At 48.4% G+C, this 20,363-nt stretch overlaps 1 protein-coding gene across 2 annotated transcripts in view; it reads left to right on the top strand.

Annotated features, from left to right (window-relative positions):
* TBC1D22A (TBC1 domain family member 22A) overlaps window positions 1-20,363 on the top strand; it is a 273,872-nt gene that overhangs the window by 69,946 nt on the left and 183,563 nt on the right. For both annotated transcript variants that reach the window (XM_033117741.1, XM_033117740.1), the window contains exon 5: window positions 15,790-15,860. In XM_033117741.1, coding sequence (XP_032973632.1) covers window positions 15,790-15,860 — 71 coding nt within the window. The remainder of the gene's footprint in view (window positions 1-15,789; window positions 15,861-20,363) is intronic.

Here is a 20,363-nt window from a genome sequence, read left to right as displayed (position 1 = left end):
CGCCTGCATTGTCTCCTTCATTCCCTCCTCTCCATCTTTGATGGGCCTGCCCTAGTTCAGACCTTTATTATCTCTGCCCGTCCATTGAAGTAGCTTCAACGAGTCTCCGTGCCTGGCTCTTCCCCTGTAATACATTCCACGGACTAGCAGGAGGCGAATCAAACTGAAACATGGCTTTCACCGTGACTTGAACAGCTCCTGCCGCTCCCGGGACAAAGATCAGACTCCTGGCATTTAATGCCCTTCATAATCGGACTCCTAATTACTTGTTCATCCGCTCCGTCCAGACATGGGGACCTGCTGGTCCTGCACTGCTGATGATCAATCACACACTGAAATAAGAGGGAAATAGAAAAGCCCGAGCGCACAACACATAGCAATGTAGTAACTGTTACAATAGCTGAATAATAACAACAGTGATAGTTCATATTCTCCGCCTTCCCACCCGTTTGCTGTGGTCTCAGCGCCCTGTGCATGGGTTGGTCATGGGCTTGGGTTGTTGGAGAGCTGGTTTAGCCTGTTGCCCTGGCATGATTGTTAATGATGCCCCATTAATGGGGTACCATGTGGTCACCCCCCTACACGGAATGTGGGTTCCAGAGCACCAGTGGTGACCCGCACACAGCAGTGGTTTCTTCGCCTCCCCGAGAGCCCATGTTTCTGGCCCATCACTTCGCAGGTGGAGGGCTTCATGTTGTTAGTTACTTTTTTAGCACCTTGTCTCTGCAGCCATAATGCCGGGAGTTAGGGGTGCAGGGCTGTGCAAGACACTCTCTGTACCTGGGAGCCTCTGGTTGGGGTGCAGACAGACTGAGACCGGATAGAGCTCGTGGTGGCGTGAATGGAAGTGTGCATCCCGAGAAGGAAGGGGGTGCTCGCTTTGGTGTGTGCCGTGGCGTGGGGCCGGCTGGGAGGCCGGCAGGGAGGCCGGCAGGGTCCCCGGGGTCAGTTTTGTGTGTCAGCAGAGGACTGCTGAGCAGACACCAAGTATGGGTGGCGTTTCCGCTGTGGCTGGAGGCAGCAGACCTGGCCGTGCCACGTGGCGTGTGGGTCAGCAGGGGTGTGTGTGGTCAGTTCTAGACCGTCCCTGGGTCTTTGTGTCGCTGCCTCTGAGCCTGCCTTCTGTCATTTATTTACACGTGACACGGTGTGCAGGGGTTGCCGGAGTGCGTTGCTTTGCTTTGCAATTACATCGCATGTGTATCTCAGATTAATGGAGCTTATCACTGACAAGACTGTCCTCAGCCTTTCTGTGGGCTGTATCCAGCGTCTTGTCTGCTTTTCCTCAGCCACGTGTGACATCGAGGAGTGTGCTTGCTGGCCGTCAGAGCCACAGACAGTGGGCAGAAGGCGTCCCTCGGGACAGCTGGGAGACAGCGCGTCTCTTTTCTGCTCTTTCTTCAAGGGACTTACTTCTGCAGAGTGATGGGTGCCCAGGTGACGTGAGCAGGTGTGGGAAGGACAGCGAACTGGAAGGGTCCTAAACAAACCCATAGTCATGGCAAAACACTCCTAGGGGCCGCTGTGTGGCTGCCCCTGTTGACATTTAATCATCGTGGCATCAGAAGGACTGTACTCGCTGACTCTTTGTTACTGACTTTGTTAAGAGATGGAGTAACCTGCTGCCTGGTATTAATATGAGCAAACACTGCTGACCTGAGAGGGGGCGGAGCTCAGTCCAGTTGTGCACACACATATTCCGGGGGTGCCAGAAAATGTACACAAGTGGACACTTTGGTCACCGTTGCTCAAGCAGTAGTTTGCCGTCATCAGAAGTGTCTGGACGCTAATGGGAACCACTTTGGGCACCTCTTGTAATTGCAGAAATCAAACGTGACTTTTATTTGTCTTTTGTTATCGGTATGTATTGAGTAGTACAATTTCAATACAGTTTTCTTTTCTTAAAATGTGTCTACATTCTTTTGGTACCCTCTGTATATATGAGGTATGATCACAAAACACGGAGCCTTTCTGTTGTGATCACAAAATATGGTGAATGCTGCTGCTGAGTGCCATCCAACGGAAAGGCAGGACCTTCAATACGGGAAGCCACGCGTGGAACCTTAGTAACAGTGTGGGACAAGTTTCAACTTGTTTAGTGTAGTCAGTTGGGTGTGAGCTACGGTTGAGAGAAGCTGTGTTTTAAAGTGTGCCGTCAATCATCCTCCATCATGACAACGCTCCGTGTCACACATCGCCTGTGGTCTATGGCAATTTCTGTCAAATAAAAACATTACGGTGTGTCCTCATCCACCGTATTCCCTGGATCTGGCACCGTGCGACTTCTGGCTCTTCTCCAAAGTCAAAGTGACAGGACAGCTCAACTAAAGACACTCACGAAAGAAGACTTCCAGAACTTCAGAAAGTGGCAAGAACGATGGGATAAGTGTGCTCGAAGCGAGGGGGAGCCTTTTGAGGGGGATTAATGGCAGCGTGTCATTTACTGTAATACATTTTATTTAAACATTCACCGTATGTTTGCTCACACCTCATATATATGTGTGTATATTTAAATGCGGAAATTGTAGGAGGCTGAGGGTCTGTCTTCAGTGTGTCCTACTAGAAAGCAAAGAAGCAAACCTGAAGCTTCTAATTTGTTTGAAAGGATTTAGATTTTTAACACGAAGTAGCAGCAGCCTTTCCTTTGATTAAATGCCACGCGACACTGGCTGTGGGATCAATGGCGTTGGAGAGAGACAGTGTAGTTGGGCCTTGTGAAGTGACTGACAGGTGACTTGCGCTTTCTGGGGGGGGCGGGGGCGGCTAAGGACTTGCACGTTAGGTGGTCTTTGCTTTTCCTTGCTGCTGCCTCTGAAATTCCAGTGTTCCTGTAAACATTTTGGCTACATCTTTTGATTTCCTGTTACCCTGTTTCCCTGAAAATAAGACCCAACCGGACCATCAGCTCTAACGTGTCTTTTGGAGCAAAAATTAATATAAGACGTGGTCTTATTTTACTATAATGTACGACCGGGTCTTATCTAACATAATATAATATAAGACCGGTTCTTACATTAATTTTTGCTCCCAAAGATTCATTAGAGCTGATTGTCCAGCTAGGTCTTATTTTTGGGGAAACACGGTAGTAACAAATGGATATAACTCTGATAGAGTCAGTTCCCTGTTATTAGACATTTAGATCATATCTTTTTGAAATATCTAAATAATGCTTCGATGACCATCTTTATGCGTAAATATTTGTCTGCATTTTGGATCATTTCTTTGGGGTAGATTCCCAGACATGAAATGACTGGCTCCGAGGGTGTGAGCACTTTTGCGTGAGGCTGGGATGTGAGTGGGAGGCGGCTCTCCCCACGACATCTAGTCACAGTGTTACCTGCAGCTCTGCCTGCTTGGTGGAGGTGGAAGCACTGCCTGAGTGCCCGTGGGCCCGGGACACACGCACGTTCCGTCGGTGTCACTGGGCCACGGCGTCCTCTGAGTGGGCACGGCGTGCCTTCCGCCAATGTGCAGGCCCTCAGCAGTTACAGACACCCAGCAACACAACCACTTGTGCAGGCCTCTGGCAGGTTAGTGTCATGGAGGTTGGGCTTCGCTGGGAGGACTCTCGTGCCTCTTCCCCTGTCCCTCCACCGGGGGGCACAGGGCCCCTTCCCTGTGCAGAGCCATTCAGCCCCGCAGTTCTGATGAAAGACTGGCACGCCAGCACCGGGCAGTGTACTCCCTGCGACAGCCCCCATTCCAGACCCACCTGCCTTCGAGGGCAGTTGGGCTTCGAAATGAACAACCTTTAAGAAATACCTTAGCCTCTTTCTCCTCTGTCTGGAGATATAATTCACAGACCATACAGTTTGCCCTTCAAGTGTACAACTCGGTGGTTTTTCGTGTGTTTGTAGAGTTGTGTAGCTGTCGCTCCAGTGACATTTAGAACTCAAGAAGAAACCCTGCACCCACCAGCAGGCACCCCCATTTCCCCAACCCCTCCCCCCAACCCCAGGTGCCCATGAGTGTCCTTTCTGCGTCTGTGGATTTGCCTCTCCTGGACATTTCGTAGGAAAGAATCACGTGTATGCGGCCTCCAGAGCCTGGTTCTTTCACTTGGCATGATGTTCCCCAGGTTCACCCACATCGTGGCGTGTAGCCTTCAGCCTTTCCCTCGGCCGGAAGCTTGCCATTGCCTGGACGGCCCACACCCGACGTAGCCAGGAGCCAGTCGGCGGGCAGTAGGCTGCTCCCGCCGTCCGGCAGTTCGGAGGAAAGCTGCCACGAACGTCGTGCGCAGGTGTTTGTGTGGCCGTGTTCTCCTTCCCCTGGGTAGACAGGTCCCTGGGAGTGGGATGCCGGGTCTCAGGGTGACTGTTCACCATTCTGAGGGGCGGCCAGGCAGTCTCCAGAGGGCCTGCAGCGCCTGCCCTCCCCCCAGCAGTGGGGGAGGGTTCCTGTTTTTGCACGTTTTTTTATAGCCCTCCTTGTGGGGTGATGTGGCATCTCACTGTGGTAGTTTCCCTGATGGCGAATGATTTTGAGCATCTTGTAGGTGCTGATTGGCTGTTTATGTATCTTCAATGAAGAAATACCTATTGGGATCCTTTGGCCCATTTTTAATGGGTTATGTGTCTTTCTATTATTGATACCCAGGACTCTTGACACTTAATGCTTCTGTTTTTTCGGGTGGTTGCCTTGAGGACCAGGCGGGAGGCAGGGGCAGTAGGGCAGCTGTGTGTGGGCTGGGCAGCCTGCTTTCTCCCTGGGTATCAGCTGCAGCCCCAATGGGCCGAGGGCGGGTTCCAGTTTGTGGTGAAGGAGTCCGGGGCAGGTGGGTCATTGGTGCTGGTGCAGGAAGGCCCGAGCTGATCCGGATAGATGCTGCTCTGCTGGCTTGTGGCACGGAGTTCTGCAGCAGGAGAACAGGTGGTGGAGAGAACGCTGAGCTGCCTTCGGGGGGCCTGGCCCAGGAGGGCTTCTTGGAAGAGGTGGCCTGGGACTTTCCAGATCGGAGGGCTGAGGAGAGGCAGGACAGCTTCCCCAGAGGAGAGTGGAGTTACTTCTCTGGCGTTGCTAACAAAGCGACTTACATTTTAATAGGATTTGTTTTCCGACTATGAATGAATTGGGTATGTTCACTGAGGTACATTCTGGGGGAAAAAAAGGTAAAAGAAAAGAGGAAGAAAGAAGGATTCTGCTTGTGATCCAAGCAAAGTGTTGCCCTCTCACCATGTCTTCTCGCCAGTGGCTCGCAGGGTTCTGTGTCTCTGAGCAGCTGAGCAGCGGGAGGCCCCAAGTCCCCCCACCCCATCCTTTTCAGAACTCTCAGGATTGTGGGAGCCAGTGGTCTGGCTCCTGTCCTGTGGCATCCTCAGCTGCTGGGCCGCTCCTGCTCTTCTGGTCAGGAGAAAGAGGGGAGGGACTGTGGCGAAGCCGGGACACCATGACCCCCCCCAGCCGTCCCCCTATGATTTCTATCCTGCCTGGGATTTAATCAGAGCGGCGCAAGTCCTGTTAAGTCATTTTATACAAAGTAAAGGCATCGCTGTCGTTCAGAAACCTCCCTGCCCCTGCCCGTGTGGCTCCAAGCTTTTCTCTTCGAGTGCCCCACCCGCGGCCCTCGTCCCTCGGGCTGGGCTCCGATGCCCCTCAGGAAGGCCTTTCTCTCCGTCCTCCTCCTCCGTGCGTCTGTCTGGTGGACCTCACCTCTTTTCAAGGTTCTGAGCAGCCTCCTCGGCGAGGCCTTTCCTGGCCCGGCGTCCTGGACTGTCCAGCTCTCTGGCCTCCCGTCCCTGAGCGCTGGCTGCCTCCCCTGACCCCCCTCCTGCTTCCCGCCCCGGGGTTCAGCACTGTGCCCCTAGATGAGGGTTTGTCCATTTCTGCCATTTCTGACTTGAAAGCACATGCATTTGCTGCCTGAAAGAAAAAAATCTTTAGATAAAAGAAACAGTTCAGCTGGAGAAGTTCTGTTGCAGAACTTTATTAATTATAACAATTGAGGGTCATGAGTGTAGAATCCCAGAGCGGTTCACAGAAGCTGCCAGGCGGCTGGGCATCCTTGCCTGTCCTCTCCTCTTGTAGCCAAGCAGAGGCCAGCTATTGGGAGCTGGGACGGGCGGCTGGAAAAATGAAGCTGTAATATAAGACACACCGGAAACCGTAGTCTCCCGCCCCGCCCTCCTCACCCTGCATTCCGTCCCCAGAGGCTGGCACTTTACCTCTTGGTAAAGCAAAGCACCCTTCTGGTACTTTCCTCTCTGTTTCTAAGCACTGTGCATGCACAGTCTACGGTTTTTGCAGCTTAGCCGTATTCGTTGCCTTTCTACTCCGTACGTAGAGGGTGTAGCCCTCTCCTCGTGCCCCTCCCTCTTCTCCTTCCCCACCCTCTCAGTGTAGTTAATGGGACAGTTTTGGGGAAATTGGGGTTTGTTGTTTGTGCTTTTATGACTGTAAGTCTGGGTCTCCACTGAGTCAGGAGAACCTGCCCTGTGTAACTTAGATTGATCCTGGGGGGGTGGGCGGCTCCTGCCTGGGTGTGGGGGCCTAAGGGCCTCAGGCGCCTTGGCGGTGGTCTCCTCCTTCCAGCCACACCTGGCCCTTCTGGGGGCCGGGCTTTGCCAGCGATTGGCGGCTTTCCATTGGCTGTCCCTTTGCAGGCGTGGGTTTAGCCTTCACCCCTTCGCTCGCTAAGTCTGCTTCCTCTTCCCCCTGCCGTCCATCCTTCAGATATTTGTTAACATTTCTTGTTGGCTCTTGCCCTTGTTGGCGGCATTATTCCTTTGCTGTTGTGTTGATGAGGTCTAAGGTGGGGAAATAAATCCACTCGGTTTTAACGGGCGTCAAGGTACCTCTCAAGCAGTAGCTCCCTGGGAACCTCCTGCTGTCCCCTTCTTCAGAGAAGAGACCACCCGTGCTCTGGTGACCGGCATTGCCTGGCATCGCCTGGCACCTTCCTCGAATAGCACCCCTTCATGCATGCTTGCACTGCTCGGTTTCTCCCTCCCTCCCTAGGTGCCGACGAGCCCTGGAGGGCAGAAATGGGCCTAATTGTACCCTTCGAGGCTAGCTCAGCGCTTGGCCAGTGGTCAGCACTAACCCGTGTTCACTGACTGCAGAAATAAATGCATATGACGGATCGGAGCGGGGTGGTGTGTAAGCGGCTGGGGCCCTGGAGGCAGCTTACACAAAGGGGGTGCTCAGTGAATGCTGGCCCCGTGGGGTGATTCCCGAGACCCTCCTGCACTGTGGCTGTTGGGAGTAAGAAACGTGCTCATCGTGCAGACCTTCTCATGTCGACCAGCTTTTCGTTCAGCTTCACACGGAAGCCTCGGTGATTGTAATGTACATACGTTTCTTGATTTTGGTCAGTGTTTTCCCAGTTCACACTGCTGTAAAAGTTTTAACAAATCAGAATTAAAACCAGTTCAAAAGAGAGGGAGTGTTGGGAAAAAACAAACAAACTTCAGTTATGGGTTGATTTTTCTGTTATTCTTAGCTTTTTACAAGTAAAAGATGCTTATAATTATGACTTCTTTGCATACACCGTCTGTGACAGTCAAAAATGTGATATTTTACAGCCAATTAGGATGAACGGGTCCCAGGTGGGTTCACAGACTGTGCTGACTAAGTACATTAGTAAGCATAACAGAATCGTGTTCTCGCATTTGGATAACGTGTCACAGTTCACAACTGCCTCCCCATGTATTACCTCTTTATTCCTGGTGAAAATTCTATGACTTAAGCAAGGCAGGTATTTTTGTTTGTTCCACATTTCAGGGCAGGAAATGAGCTCAAGAGCGAAGGGGACTTGCAAACCCACTCAGCTGCTGTTGGCTGTGCTGGGCTTCGAGCCCCATGCAGCGCTTGTCCCTCTGTGCCCTGTGTCCTCTCTGCGTCCTTTGGTCATGGAGCATCTTCTTGGGCAGTTCCCCACGTGGGCGTTTTATTGAGAAGTACAGAATTCACAGTGCAGATTGAACACAAAATTGTGGTATTTTCATGACAGTGTTTCAGTTACTTTTCAGAAAGCACACCCACTGTCGTAGAAGGAAGAAATGTTACTTATTTCTCATTTACCGCTTATTAAATTTTTTCTCATATTTTAACTTTCTCTCTTAGAGGACCAGTGATTTTGTAGTCTGATTTCAAGAAATACAGGGACAGAAAGCTGAAAGGAAAGCCAAACACAAGCTTCAAACAAAAGACTCAGGCAGCTGAAACAAAAGGGTGGGAAAAGATGTGCCATGCAAGCACTAATCAGAAGAAAACTCATTGCTTATAATAATGTCAGAAAAAAATCAACATCAAGACAAAGAATTATACTAGACACAAAGAGGGATGTTCATAATGATAAAAGGTTCTGTTCATTTAGTGGATGGTATCTTTCCTAAGTGTGTGTGCTCCTCACAGTACAGGTTCATAATGCAGAAATGTCAGAAATAGAGAGAGAAACAGACAAATTCACAATCAGGGTCAGAAATTTGAACACCCCTCCCTGAATGATTGATAGGATATGTAAATTTCAAAATCAGCAAAGATACGAAAGGTATGCAGAGCACTGTCAGCCGTCTGGATCTAAGGGATCTACAGAACGCCACGTCCGCTTCCTGAAGAACATGGGACATTCACCCCGCAGACCATCGCTGTGCCAACATAAGTCGTAATAAATAACCAAGGATTGAACTAACACCAAGTTCTTCTGACCAAATGCTATAAAGTAGAAATCAGTCTAACAATAAGATACCCAGGAAATCCTCAAATATTTGGAAGTTTATCATACTTATAAATAACTCATGAATCAAAGAACTCACAAGAACAATTAGAAAAACGTTTTGAACTCAATGATAATGACAGCCCATCTGAATTTGTGTGATGTGACTGAAGCAGTATCTGGAGGGAAGTTTGTACCTTTGAGTCCCTGTCTTAGAAAGAATAAAGGCTTCAAATCAGTGACCAAAGATTCCATTATAAGAAGCTAGGAAAAGAGGAGGAAGTTAAAACTAAGTAAAAAAAGGGAAATAAAATAAGGACGGAAATCAATAAACTGGAAACTGGAGGCAAGAATCAAGAAAATCTAAAATTAGTTCCTTGTAAAGATCAATAAAAACTTCTAGGTAGACTGGTCGTTGGAGGAAAGGAGAAGACACTGATTACCATGATCAGAAATGAATGAGGAGACATCACTACAGATTCTACAGACATTAAAGATAATAAAGGAATGTTGTATACTACTTCATGCGAATAAGTTCAAGAACTTAAATGAAATGGACATGTTCCTTGAAAGACAGGACCTAATAAAACTGATACAAGAGGAAACAGAAAACTTGAACATCCCTGTATGAATTTGAAAAATAAATTTGTAATAAAAAACCTTCACACAAGGAAAGTGTCAGGATGGCTTTGTTAGTATATTCTGTCAAACATTTAAAGAAGGAATAATACCAGTTCTTCTCCAAAAGCTCTTTCAGAAAAGAGGGGAGGCGAAAACAGTCGCCAGCTCATTTTGTTAAGGCAACATAACCCTGACACCAAAATCCTTACAAAGGTATTGCGAGAAAAAAGAAATTAGAGACCAATCTCTCTGACGAATACAGATAAGAAATTCTTTAAAAATATGTTAGTAAGTTAACGTTTTGCTTCGACCTGAGAAGGATGAACTGCTAAAGGAATTGCTCTCCTGTTGGAAACAATTAGAATATAGACCAAGCATATGAAACAGCTGCTTTTGGGTTTGGACTACAGGCATTGCAAGCCTTTGGCCCTGAGAGAAGGGAAGTCAACGGGGTGGACGTTACCTTTGCTCCCACTGACAGTTGGAGGCGGTTTCCAGGCGGCAGCATGGGGAGGGGGACCCTGAACTTAACCAGGCAGTCTTGCTGCGTTGAGGAGTCTGGAAAGGAGGTTTGGGGGGGCCACGACAGAATGTGTGGGAAGGAGTGCTGGGAAGGAGAGCATCCCAGAAACAGACCCGTGTGTCTGCAGAGTGGTCCTGTCCAGTCCTTGGTGTAGTGCTGATGTGTTCACGAAGGGGGTGAAATTCCACGCGGCAGGAAAAGGCTCCCCAGAGAGCAGCAAGCTGAACGGCTCCCAGAGCTCACACAGCTGCTAGGAGTTGTGGCCATCACGGCAGAAACTGGGAACCGGAAGGAAGGCACTCCTTCCCATAGCTGAACATGGGGAAAAGTGTGCGCTCAGGGCCAAGCCCTGGAGGATGTGCACTCCGCAGGGGCCTAGTGCAGGAGGAAGTGGGCTCCAGAGGCGGCCGGTACTGAAGACCCCTGAGCCCCCACGCCGGCCTGGGCCTGAGCGCTGGAGAAGCAGCGCTGGCAGGAGCCTGGAGCACGAGGCATGTGAGAAAACCCCTCTCTTCTGTACCGTCCCCCCTTCACTCATGCCAGCTGGCCCAGGAGAAATATTTACATGACCCCATACCATCTTCACAGAGGCAATAAATGGATAACCAGCACATCTTGCATTCAGTAAAAATGTAACAGACATGTAACGAAACAGAAAAATATGACCGAGAATCAGAAGCAAAATCCATCATTGGGAACAGACTGCGGATCAGTAATAAAATTGTGAACAACCTAATAAAAAGGTGAGTGAAAGACTTCCACGTAAACACCATAAAGGGTCTAGAAATGTCCAGCAGCTCACCATCGTTAGTGCAGAACCGCCGACGACAGTCATCATGGAGACCCCTTACCACCTGCTGGAATGGCTGACAGGAAAGGCTGACGGCGCCGAGTTCGGACCAGGACATGGAACAGTGGAAACCGGCAGACTTTGCAGGTGGGAAGTTTAATGGTTCGGCCGCTTTATAAACGTGAACACGTGTCTACGCTAGGACCCAACCCTTCCGCTCCTTCACATTTGCCCAATGGAAGTGAAAACCATGCCTGTAAGACATGTGGCCATAAGAATACGCATAGCAGCCTTTTCATAGTCCTGGGAGCTTGTGAATAACCCAGAGTCTGTGGACAGGTGACTGTGTCAACAAATTGTGACGTATCCAGAGAACAGAATATTTTTTTCTGCTTGTAAAGAATGAAATACTAGTCCACGCAGCAGGTGTGACTCTGACATACATAGTTTGAGCAAAAGAAGTAGGATACCACGGGATATATCCTGTGTGTGCTCTTTCTGTGAGTTTTAAGAACAGGCAGAGCTAATCTGTGACCATATCAGAAAGGGGTTAACTCAGGGTAGGGGCAAAGGATTACTAGAAAGGGTGATCGAAGTGCTCTGTCTCGTTGGGGGAGGCTACGGTCACTCTTTTGTTGTATGTAAATTGTATTTTAATTAAAAAATATGAGGTCCCCTCCCCCCCCCCGGGATCAACAAAAGCCACCTCTAAAGGGGTAGAGGAAAGAACTGAATGTTCTTCTCTCCAGCACTTTCCACCAAGTGGTAAGACACTGTTAGGACAGATAAGAAGCAGAATTGTGGACTCTGACCTCCAGGGACTTATAAACGACCCCTCGGAGTGAGACCTGAAGGTGCAGCCTGAAGGGGGCTCGTGGGTGGGTGGCTCCAGGGTTGCTGGCACTCAGAGGAGAGAAGTGAGGGAGCTCGGGGTTCTCAGCAGGGCCTCATAGCCCTGGGAGAGGCAGAGCTGGGGCTGGAGGGTGGGTGGATTTGAAGAGTCGGAGGTGAAATAGCACAGGAACTTTGTAGCTGTGTGGAACGCTGTCGGGTGCACGGGAAACGTACTGTCGGGGAGCCCACACTGAACCCCTCCACGAGTGGCTGTGCTCCCAGGTCCTGTGTGCCTGCACAGATGCTCCTGGGTCTCCACGCTGTTCTGTATTGTTCCCTCGTCACTTCCTAACATGGATACATTTATTCCACGCCCACCCAGAAAGGTACCCATTCTTTTCTACAGCAGTTTGTGTTCTAGTGTATGGCTCCACTGGCCGTGTTTTCAATCCTCTCCCTATTCCTGCCACTTGGATTGTTCGCAGGTTTTTGTTACCAGGAGAGTACCCTGATGAACTCCCTCGTGTACCTGTGTAAATACCCCCAGAGAATAGGTTTCTTCCCGTGAAGTTGCTGCTCAGACGTTACACACCGCCAAAACTGGGTCAACAAAAAGGTTACGTCAGTATACACCCTGCGCAGCCTGTGGGACAGCGGCTGCCTCCCAGAAGTCGCCCACGTGGGTGTCACACATTTAAAACTAGACCCAATTTGTGACAGATTTCTTGTTTCAGTTTGTAGTTCTTGATCACCATTGAGGTTATGTGTTCGTTTTTATATGTTTGTTAGCCATTTCCATATCCTCCTCTGAATTTTCTATTTTTCTGTAAATTGATCTCTCTCACTTTTGTATATGCTCTTTATATATTAGTAATGGTAACGTTCTTATATGTTGCATGTATTTTTCAAGTCTGTAATTTGTTTAACACAGTAGTGTCTTTCACCATACAGTTAATTCAAAGTTTTATATAGTTAATTTGTGAATCTTATTTATAATTTCTGAGATTTGTGTCTTGCTTAGAAGTCCTTTCTCTTTTCTGAAAATAGCAAAACATTCTCCTATATGTTCCTGTAGTAATTTTTATTTCCTTTATACGTACACGTGTTCGCACATACATGCACACAATTTAAATCCTTGGCTTTTTAATCATCGGGAAATACACTTTCGTATGGCAAAACCCACAGTCTAATTTCCTTTGGTAAAAATAGAAACCATATTGTTTGGGCGTCGTTGTCTGATGGGCCCCTGGATTTGAAACGCCCCTTTCCTCATGACCAAACACAGGTTTGATCTGAGCCATTCCTTCTGTTTCTTCATCTCTCTGCCTTAGTCTTGCTCTTTGAACCCCCGAGTCTTCGTTACTGTAGCCCTGTTACATGTTTTCTTATCTATTAGTGTAGGTCCCTTCACATTATTCTTTCTGACAATTTTATTGGCTGTTGTTGCTCTCCCTGAAGAGTGTAGGGTCTGCTTAAACCAAGTCTCAACACAGACAGCATCCTGTGGGGATTTGGGTCGGCTCTGCATGGAATGGGAGGTTTTTTAAGTGACAGTTGACAGCATTATAGTTTGAGTCTTAGATCCAGGAATATATTGTTTGAGTCTTCTTGATTTTGTACCCTAGATGTCTCCTTGGTCATTGTTCTTCTTTAACTGTCACTGTCCTACCTGTCACCTCCATCACCTCCAAAATGGGCTTTGGAAGTGGCCCATTAAGTGGTCTTCTTGTGACCACTCGGCCCTCTGGTCTGTTCTCCACACTGGTCAGGGCTTTGCCTCCGCTGCTCCCTGGGCTCGAAAAGTCCCCTTGTCCTGTCTTCACTCAATCAAGTTCTCCTCAGCTGTGGGTCTTACCTCAACCGTCATTTCCTCACGGAAACCGTCACAGCTAAGTAAAATGCCCCATATGTACAAGCTTATTGCACTCTTTACCTGTTGTCATATTTCCCTTTGCTGTATCCCTGGAGTGGACGTGAGTTCTCTGAGCATGTGGCCTGGTCGATGGTCACTTTTGTGACTCTCCTGACACCAGCCAGGTGCCTGGCCCACAGCGTGTGCTCCTTAAATATGTACTTGTTAACCGCAGTGGGCTTGGTGTTTTCCTGTTTCTTTGTATCTTTAGGTAAAGTCTTGTAGTTTTCTTCCTGTTATTATCCATTTCCTGTGAAACGTACACCTATAACACTTTCTATTTATTTTTTTGCTGGTAGAGAAAAGCTGTGATTTTTGAACGTCCTTGTGTTTGGCCATCTTGCCAACTCAGAACCGTGGTGTTGGCCGTGTGGCGGTTCTGCCTGCCCCTCTTTGTTGGCTTCCCCCCGAGGCTGGTCGGGTGCTAGATGGCTGCAGCAGGCCCCAGCCTCGCATCTGACCCCAGCGCCTTTCAGAGCAAGCAGGACCTGATTGCTTCCAGATTTCCCAAGACCATGGAGGTCTTTCTCAGAAGCCCTCAGCCAACCGGCTCTCTTCTTAGTGGCTCAAGTAGGGTCCCAGGCCGGCTCATTGCCTAATCTGTCACTGGTGAGGGCGGGGCTTAGCTCTATACCAAACCAATCAGGCCCACCTTTGGAGTGGGGTGGGTGGGTTCAGCTTCTCCGGGGCTGACTGACACCTCTCCCTTTCGGGGATGCTGCAGGGAGGTGTGTACAACCCGAATTCTGCTATAAAGGTGGAAGGGGTGAGTGGGCCCTGGTGGCAGTCTCCTCCCAGTGTCAATCAGAGTGGCCTTGTGGCTTTCCCATCAACCCAACTCAACACCTCACTAAAGTTACAGGAGCCCTGATTTGGAACCGTGCTTTCAATCCTACTTGTACGCGCCGTTCTTTGAATATCTGGTTCTGATTTAGTCTGCCAAGGTTTTACTTTGGACCTTTGCATTTGTATTCATAAGTGAGATTTGTCTGTGTTACAAAACCCTTTTCAATAACGGGAGGTAATAGGGTGGCCAGACCCTGGGATATGGAGGTCCTTTAGTTCCTGTGTCGCCTAACCTCTGTGGGACAGTCACAGCCCTCATTAACGGAAGCAGTTTGGAACACCAAATAAGATACACATGAGAGCGCCTTTTAAACATTAAAGCTTACACAAAGTCAGAACTTTGTCTCAGACTGTATATTCAAGGTAGCGTTTTGGTGAGTTTCTTCCTTGAGGAGAAAGGTTCAGAGACCGTTAACAGCTGAGGTTTCTCTCAACTTCATAAACAATCCTAGAGAGGTATTGGCAACAGGCTCGGTAAATATCACGTTATGATGTTCAGATATGAAGTTCCTGCTTTTCATAATGTCTTAGGGGCTGGGGAAGATTGGATATTTCCTGAGGTTGCTGCAAAATGCACGTTATTGCGGGAGTTGTCCAATTATTCTCTACTTACGTTACTTAGACTTCAGTAATTGGAAAAAGATTAGATGTCAGGACTTTGTATTTCGTTGATTATATTACCGAAGTTGCCTCTTTAATCATTTCCTTTATCCCTGGTATTAATCATTAGCTCCGAGACGTTAGGAGAAGAACCTAATGGTAGATTCGTAACTTAAAGGAAAGAAATAATTGTTTGGGTTTCAGAGGGATTGACTGAGTGTTGATATATCCATAAATTGAAATGTCTCTTGTAGCCATTCGGGGCATGTGAAAGGGACACTCAAGGAGACGCGCAAGGTCAGACAGAATTCAGGGGCCCTTTGCCCTCCGTTCTGCTGGGAGGCTCTGGACTTGGCTCCCTGTGTCCCTCAGCAGCCCTGCCCTCTGTGACCTTCTCACCTGTAGGTATCTGTAGGCAGCAGGGACTTGTGTTGGTCTGTTTGACGGCTCTGTTGGCCTTGGTATGTATAATACGGTCACCCCTTAATCAGTGCTGCATGCGTGCAAGCTTATCTCACGACACAGTTTCTTTCAAAACCAGTCCTGAGAAAATCACCTCATACAGGTGTTCTTAAACAGTAATGGTGAGAGTAAGACGGAAGGGAGGAAGGAGGGAGAAAGAAACTCTCATTAAGGTGTGAAGTTGGGGAAAATGCTTTTGGGAGAGAGAGAGAGATGGGGCAGGGGAGTGGGATGGAAGGAAGGCGGGTGGCAGGCCACCTGCCTCCCCTGGTCCTCTGTGTCCCAGGGTGGTGCTAGGGACACCTGGGGTGCCCTTAGCAAACAGGTCCTGCCTAAGATTTAAGTGTAAACAGGCAACAGTTAGCATGGTGTGAACAGATGGTAACTGCTCTCGGATATTGACAACAGTCAGTACCTGAAATTTTTATCATTTAGGTTCATCCTGGATTCACATGTGGGACTCACTGCCCCTGATAACTCTGGTCAAAGTACGGGGGCAGTTGGCTAACTGTAAACCGTTTTCCTTGTCTCTTTCTTGCCAACAGAAGAATTGCGGAAGTTGAGCTGGTCCGGAATCCCAAAGCCAGTCCGTCCGATTACGTGGAAGCTCCTCTCAGTAAGTCTCATCCGTGTGGGCCTGCTCGTCTGCACCCTTTCCCCTGTGAGGAGAAGTCCCTGTCGTCTGGCCACGTGTGTGCCTTGTTTTGTGATACGAGCCTCAGCCTGCGCTTCCCATCCTTTGCTTAATTTCAGGCCTGGTTTGACAAGGCTGGCAGAAAATGAAGATAAGCAATCATTTATGACAGCTGTATTTTTCTCTAATTATTTTATTATTTAAAAAAATAAAATCTTTGTAACATTTTGAAACACGGGATATAGAAAGGTACCAGCATGGAAGATTATTTCAACTCTGGGAATCAATGACAGGGAGAGATGTTTGACCATTTTTTTTTTTTTTAATATTAGCAATGATGTTAGGGAGAAAAATGGATGTTAGAAGTAGTTTGTGTTTCTGTGATGTAGGCTGGAGTCCTGGCTTCTCAACCCCTCACACTCAACTAACTTGTGGTCTGGGAGCCCTGAGGAGAAGGCCGGGTGGTGGTGGGCACCAGTAACTGTCATGTCCTTAGCTGGGGCTTAATACTGGGCGTGAACGTGGCCCTGCCAAACTCTTAGGGTGGTTCACAGACAGCTTTCTTCTCTTTGCCTTTTAAAATTATTTTTGGAGACAAGTCAATAGGGAACTCTAAGTGTTTGCTCTAAATTGGGTCTGACTTTCTATATTTAAACGACTCTTTCTTGCTAACGAGTCTCAATAAACTTTGCAGCCTAGTACCTCGGAATCCTAGATGGAGATCACCTCTGGACAGTGAATTATTTATTGATTAAACAGTCTTTTGCAATTAAAATGAGACCTGCTGCAACTGCTTATATTTTTGTTTGGCTTTTTAAATATTCGTATTCAGTTTTCCAGATGTCCTCTAAGATAGGTCCCAAGCTTTTCACGGTGACTTGGAGGGAGTGTCTGTGGAAGTACCTTCAGGACCCTTCACTGCAGTTCTGTGTCTGCCGAGGGCGGCCAGCACCTGGGTGGCACGCTTTACAGGAGTGATTTTGTGCCGTTCTGTTTCCTCTGTCCCCGTCTCTGCGGGTCCTGGTTAAGGTCCCGTGCTCTGCCGAAGAGCACTGTTCTTCACTGACGAGGAGGACATGCTGCTTTAATGAAGAAAGAGAGCTGAGAAACTTGGTTCTTGTCACTTACGGAGAACTGACATATACGCTAGCCTGGGACACACCATTAAACTCCAGTAATGCTATTTAATATTTAAATTCCATGCAAGCACAGCAGTAACTTTTCAAAAATGAGCGCTGTAGAAAATCATTTTTTGGGCTCTTTTTTTAAATAACGATTTCAGAAACATCAAACACTAGTTACACATTTAACATTTATGCTAGTGAAGACAATGGTTAAAAACGAGACGTGACACTGGTACCATGGTTTTTCTTTCCGTTATCGAGGTAGGTTTACATGGGAACCTAGTGGGAGGGAGCAATTTGATGTGTGTGTCACCGGGACAGTTTTGATATAAGTATATGCATGCATTGTTTTACATTCATGATTAGTGTTTTTATAGCATGCTAATACAGCAATTAAGTTTTCTGTAGTTCTGTCATTTAAAATTCATTGCATACTTGAATATATCTCATTTGCATAATTTCCAGTCTTGCTTAATTATCTGAAGGCCTCAACTTGCACACGTGTTGTTCCTTTAGGATGGAGTGTCAGGAGGATGTTTTCTCGTCTGTGTTCCTGTTATGACATACTTCCCTTTTAGAATTTCCGTTTTGGTAAATTAAGTTAAAGTGTGGGAAATAGGGAGAATTTCTGAATACTTGCGAATATTCACTCAATCGTTTGGTACCACTGCATGTGACCCATGTAAGGCTGTCCACCCCACTCCTGGCACGCACCCCTGGTGGCCCCACTGCTCCGGAAGGAAGGCCCAGGCTGCTGCACACCCCCCGCACCCCTCGTCTCACGGGCCATGCCTGGTGCCCACCTGCAACGCTGTCCGCGTCCCCCATGCCGCTGTATGGCCCTCCTCCCCCGGCGTTTGCTCTGTCTCTCCCTCTCCACCTCCGATCTTCTCCACCATCAAAACCCAACCCAACCCAGAGCGGTATGCTAACCAGTACTTAGTTTTCACAAATTTGCTCAGCCGTCTCCCTCCCTGGACCCCCAGGGCGGTGCCCCTCCTGGGGTGTGGGTGTCATGCCTTCACTGGACAAGTATTCATGGGGTGTCTGCTGGGTGCTGACCAGTACTCTGCACCCTTGGGACATAGCTGCGAACAAAGGGGTCTAGTGGGAGGGACGACCAGACACTTAGTAAGTAAACTTTATAGTATCTTAGAAGGTGACAAGTGCTGCAGGAAAACCTGTGGGCGATAGGGGAGAAGTTGCTGTTTTAAGAAAGTGTCAGGGTGGTGACATTTGAGGAAGGGGGAGGAAGGTGGCCATACAGGTGTCTGGGGGACATGCATTCCAGTCTCCTTCCTTCTCTGAAGAGAAGAGGGGTGTTTTGATTGCAGTGCTGTGTGCCTTTGGGGTGTGCCAAGCAGACTGCGTACCACGGAGCTGAGCTCTAATGGTGAGGAGGGTGAGCAGCAGAGACAGTACGGTCACTCGAGTCCTGACCCCACTGAGAAAGCCAGGGGGTGGGGGTGAGGCACTAAGAGAGGGTCCACCCTTGGGAATACTAGCCTTGTCACTTGCCAGGAAAGAGAGGCGGTGGGGACAACCGCCGTAGCTTTCCTCAGAAGTAGGGACTCTGTGGCTGGTGTGGGGACCGCTCCGGTGCACGTGCCCCTGTCCAACCTGTTGTAAGGACGTGAGTGTGCCTTAGTGCAGGCGTTCCTCACGGGGCCTCCCCCGTCTGTGAGCATGGAGGGCGGTGAGCCTGTGGCAGGGCTGCTGCGTTGTAAATCGCTGCCCCTCTGGGCAGGGTTGCTTGGAAATAAGGCATCAAGAACCTTAAATACAAGCGTGATCAAAAGATACAGTGAATGCGGCTGTCGAGTGCCAGCCAATGGAAAGGCAGAATCTTCAATACAGGAAGTGGCACATTGAACCTTAGTAACAGTGTGTGACAAGTTGCATCTTGTTCGGTGCAGTCAGTCGGGTGTGAGCTATGGTTGAGAGAAGGTGTGTTTTAAATAAAGTGTGCCGTAAATCATCCTCCATCATGACAACGCTCCGTGTCACACATCGCTTCTGGTATTCGGCAATTTCTGTCAAATAAAAACATTACGGAATGTCCTCATCCACCTTATTCACTGGATCTGGCACTGTGCGACTTCTGACTCTTCCCCAAAGTCAAAATGATTCAGGACATCGAAGCAGCCATGACAGCAAAACTAAAGATGCTCACGAAAGAGGACTTCCAGAACTGTTTCAGAAAGTGGCAAGAACGATGGGATAAGTGTGTTTGAAGTGAGGTGGGAGTATTTTGAGGGGGATTAAGTGTATTTTACTACAATAATTTTTTTAAATGTAAACAATCACTGTATCTTTTGATCACACCTTGTGTATCCAGTATGCCTTGGAGTTCACAATTCACATGTAGGAATTTTGCCTCAGGGAAATGCCAGCCATGTGCAGTAAGTGCCATGTGGTTTAGAATCCTGGACTATTGGAAATCGTCCAAGTGCTCAGAAAAGGGCACCGGTTAAGTATAAACACACACAAGTGTACACACATGTGAGGGAAGGCTGTGTGCCTGTGGGACCAGCGTTTTAGAGCAGGGCTTGGCGAACCTTTTCTGCAAAGGGCTAGATAGCAAGTATTTTAGCGCACATTTTGGTGGGTCATCTGGTCTGTTCGCAGGTACTCAGTGCAGCCACCGACGTGCACGGCAGCCACACACAGTATGCAAATCGGCTGGCTATGTTCCAACAAGATGATGTTTATTGAACGGGCCTGTGGTTTGCTGACCCCTCCAGTCACTGCCTCATGACAGCAGGAATGTGGTCGTGCTTTAAAAGTGAAATGTGTCAGCACGAGTGTTGGATAAAGGAAACTTTCTCAGAAAGGACATGAAGAGGACTAATCAGGAAAGATAAATAAATTGGGCTACGTTAAATTTAGGAACTTCTCTTCAACAAAGACATCTTCAGTGGGGAGCAAAGGCAGCCACGGGGCGGAGGGGGGAGATGTTGACACCAGGACTCACATGTGAGCTCTGTAACACAGGCCTGCGAATCAGGAAGGAAGAGGCGGACGAGCTAATAGGAAAGGACTATACTTGTGCTGGCACATCACAGAGGACACACGGCGGCACTGAACAGTTTTCTGGTAAATGCAGTTAAAACTACATTCTCATAGATACACCGAAAACCCACCAGAGTGGCTAAAACGAGAAAGTTCGACAATACAGAGTGTTGACAAGACTGTAGAACAGTGGGCACTCTGATCCACTTCCAATGGGAGTTACATGACTGGAAAGTTCTTTAGCAGAGGCCTACCAACGATCCACTCCCAGGTGTGTCCTTACAGTGCTGCCATGTACTGTAAAAGGCAGGTACAAGATGTTTAGAGCCAAAACTGGTAATAGCTCAAA

The sequence above is a fragment of the Rhinolophus ferrumequinum genome, chromosome 10 (genome assembly GCF_004115265.2).
Source record: "Rhinolophus ferrumequinum isolate MPI-CBG mRhiFer1 chromosome 10, mRhiFer1_v1.p, whole genome shotgun sequence".
Taxonomy (NCBI): domain Eukaryota; kingdom Metazoa; phylum Chordata; class Mammalia; order Chiroptera; family Rhinolophidae; genus Rhinolophus; species Rhinolophus ferrumequinum.
Note: the sequence above shows the minus strand (reverse complement) of the source record. Positions and strands in the feature narration are given on the sequence as shown.